The sequence below is a fragment of the Nycticebus coucang genome, chromosome 11 (genome assembly GCF_027406575.1).
Source record: "Nycticebus coucang isolate mNycCou1 chromosome 11, mNycCou1.pri, whole genome shotgun sequence".
In the NCBI taxonomy this organism is placed as follows: Eukaryota; Metazoa; Chordata; class Mammalia; order Primates; family Lorisidae; genus Nycticebus; species Nycticebus coucang.
Window position 1 is genome coordinate 104,346,193 of NC_069790.1, and position 3,352 is coordinate 104,349,544.

At 51.1% G+C, this 3,352-nt stretch overlaps 1 protein-coding gene across 1 annotated transcript; it reads left to right on the top strand.

The window, feature by feature from the left end:
- Positions 1–661: 661 nt before the first annotated feature.
- Positions 662–2,419, top strand: LOC128560202 (pescadillo homolog). The gene has a single exon (XM_053553783.1). The coding sequence runs from the start codon at positions 662–664 to the stop codon at positions 2,417–2,419; it is 1,758 nt and encodes a 585-aa protein (XP_053409758.1).
- The last annotated feature ends 933 nt before the right edge of the window (positions 2,420–3,352 follow it).

Consider the following 3,352-nt stretch of genomic DNA (forward strand, 5'->3'; position numbering starts at 1 on the left):
CTAGCGTGGCTTAGCTCTCATGACATCATTGAAATCTCGGTGAACTTGCCCTTACCCTGTGTGTTGCATTCCAGGATAAACCAGTCTTTGAGTTAAACCAGGCTGAGCTCTGCAAGCACAGGTCTCTCGGAGACAATGAGGACAACATGTGACTCTGAACTGGGTCCTTCTCTTGTAGCACCAACTTCAAAGCTGTGTCTGGGCCCCTTGTTGCTAGTGGATATCTCCTTTTTATCCAAGTCAGGGGCTGTGAAGCTACCAGGATCAAGAAGAAGTAAGCTTCCCTCTCCTTGCTTATATCTTGTGTGTTGTAGAGCCTGTCAGGTTTTTATAACAAGCTTTCTGCCAACACAACCCTGGAGGGACTGGAGGAACTAAGGAATCTAGAGGTAGGGTTCTCCTTCTACACCTGATTTCTATTCTTTTGCTGGAATTTCAGTGTCTGTCCTAGTATCTCTGCAATGGATGCTGTGATGTGCCACTCAGATCCCAGCTGCTGAGAACTGTAACAGTTGTCAGTTCCCTTTGGAGATTGCTATAGAGAGCCACCTTGTCCAAGGCCACACTTCCTTCCCAGAGCAGTCTGCATCCAATGATTGATCAACAGGGAGCTAAAAAGCCAGAAGTCTGGCTCCACTGGTAGGCTGCTAGGCGTGGAGCCATGGGAGGCCTTGAGAAGAAATATGAACGAGGCTCTGCCTCCAACTATATCACTCAAAATAAAGCCCAGAAGAAACTGCAGCTGAGCCTGGCTGATTTCTGGCAGCTGTGCATCCAGAAGGGCATTTATCCCCATGAGCCCAAAGACAAGAAGAAGGTTAACAAGGGTTCCACTGCAGCCCGAACTTTTTACCTTACCAAAGACATCAAGTTTCTCCTCTATGAACCTATTGTCAACAAGTTCCAGGAATACAAGGTGTTTGTTCGAAAGCTCCGGAAGGCCTATGAGAAGAGTGACTGGAACACTGTGGAGCATCTGAAGGACAATACGCCCAACTATAAACTTGACCACATCATCAAGGAGCGGTACCCCACGTTCATTGATGCTCTGCGGGACCTGGATGACGCCCTCTCCATGTGCTTCCTCTTTTCCACCTTCCCTTGGACTAGCAAGTGCCATGTGCAGACCATTCAACTGTGCCACCAGCTCACTGTGGAGTTCATGCACTATGTTATTGCCGCCCGTGCCCTGCGCAAGGTCTTCCTGTCCATCAAAGGCATTTACTACCAGGCTGAAGTGCTGGGACAGCCTATTGTGTGGATTACACCCTACGCCTTCTCCCATGATCTTCCAACAGATGTGGACTACTGGGTCATGGCCACCTTCACTGAGTTCTACACTACCTTGCTGGGCTTTGTCAACTTCCGCCTCTACCAGTCACTCAACCTCCACTACCCACCCAAGCTTGAGGCTCAGGTTGAAGCAAAGGTGAAGGACAGTGAGGGTACCTATGCACTGGACTCTGAAAGCTCTATGGAGAAACTGGCAGCCCTCAGTGCCAGCCTGGCTCATGTGGTGGTGCCTGCTTTTGAGGAGGAGGCCAAGGTAGATGAATTTCCTGCTGATGAGGACATGGCTGCGTGGAAAGATGACCACAGGAAGGAACTGGAGGCGCAGGAAAAGCACAAGAAGCTCTTTGAGGGCCTGAAGTTCTTCCTGAATCGTGAGGTGCCCCGTGAGGCCCTGGCCTTCATCATCAGGAGTTTTGGGGGGGACGTATCCTGGGACAAGTCTGTGTGCATTGGAGCCACCTATGACATCACAGACTCCTGCATCACCCACCAGATTGTCGACAAGCCTGGGCAGCAGACTTCTGTCATTGGCAGGTACTATGTGCAGCCTCAGTGGGTGTTTGACTCTGTGAACGCCTGGCTCCTCCTCCCTGTGTCAAAGTACTTCCCTGGTGTGAAGTTGCCCCCACACCTTTCACCCTTCATGTCTGAGAAGAAAGGAGATTACATCCCACCTGAGAAGCTGAAGCTGCTGGCTCTACAACGGGGAGAGGACCCAGGAAACCTGAATGAGTCTGAAGAAGAGGAGGAGGAAGACAATGAAGGTGATGGCCATGAAGGGGGAGAAAATGAAGAAGAGGAGGAAGACGTGGAAACTAGTTCAGAAAAGGAAGAAGAAGCCCGACTGACAGCTCTGGAGGAGCAGAGCATAGAGGGAAAGAAGCCCCGGGTGATGGCAGGCACCATGAAGCTAGAGAACAAGGAGCAGCTGGCTCAGGAGGAAGAGAGCGAGGCCAAACGCCTGGCCATCATGACGATGAAGAAGCAAGAGAAGTACCTGTACAACAAGATCATGTTTGGCAAGAGGCGCAAAATCCACGAGGCCAACAAGCTGGCGGAGAAGCGGAAAGCCCATGATGAGGCCTCGAGGTCTGAGAAGAAGGCCAAGAAGGCAAAGGTGGTGTGAGCACTGGTGGCTGATCACTGGGCTGAGACCAGTTCCTGGCAGCTGGATGTGAAAAAGGCAAGGCCAGAGGACCTGAACTTGGTGACAGACCAGAGTCCCTCTGCTCTCTTTCTCCTTTTTGCCATGGCCCCTTCATGTTCTCTGGTTGAATCTGTGGGCAGCTCTGGCCTCCCTTGGATGGTGGCTGGGCAGAGAAGAAGCCTGTACCCAGCCTGGTTCTGTGCTCCCAGTACAGGGGTACAGGGACTTGACCAGCCCCTCACCTGCTACCCTCGTTCACCTTGGCTTTCCACAGCCCTCCACCCACTAAGGTTGAATCATGCTTCTCAGAGTGCTGCGATGGAGTGGGGGCAGGAGAGTATTTGTTATTAAATGGCTGGACTTTTGTAGTCAGTAAAAAAAAAAAAAAAAAAGCCATAAATCCTTCATATGCTATTTCTCCAAATGGGGCAGCTCTGAAGGTCATGTCTTCACAGCTCCCCACAGTGTCAGCCAAAACCATTATTGAACCTACATCAAGGTCTGCTTAGCCCAGACCTGCTTCCAGAAGTCCCTTTCCTCTCATATGTGTCCATCCCAAGAACCCTCCCCACTTACTGGAGAGTCCAGCCTGTGACAGTTCTCACCCTCCAGGTATTAGCCTGGCAGGGTGGGGCTGGGCGGCAGGGAAGGAAAGGCTCCCTGCGTGGACCTGTTGCTGATAAGTCATGTCAGGGTGTGCTCCCAAGAGTCCAGAAGTGGTAGAAGAAATTGCCACACATTCCTAGGGCCCCGGGGCCTTCCTAACCCAATTGTTTATATCCTGTTCTCTCTGGAGCAGATAAATTGGTATGCACCCTAATCTCAGAGTCATCTGAGAGTCCTCTTGGAGAAGCCAGAAAATCTAAGCAGAGAAAATGGAGGCGATGCTTCTCTCTGGTAAGTGTATTTCAG

Bases quoted from the DNA above. Each gene is read 5' to 3' on its own strand.
- LOC128560202 (XM_053553783.1), top strand. From the start codon at position 662: ATGGGAGGCCTTGAGAAGAAATATGAACGAGGCTCTGCCTCCAACTAT.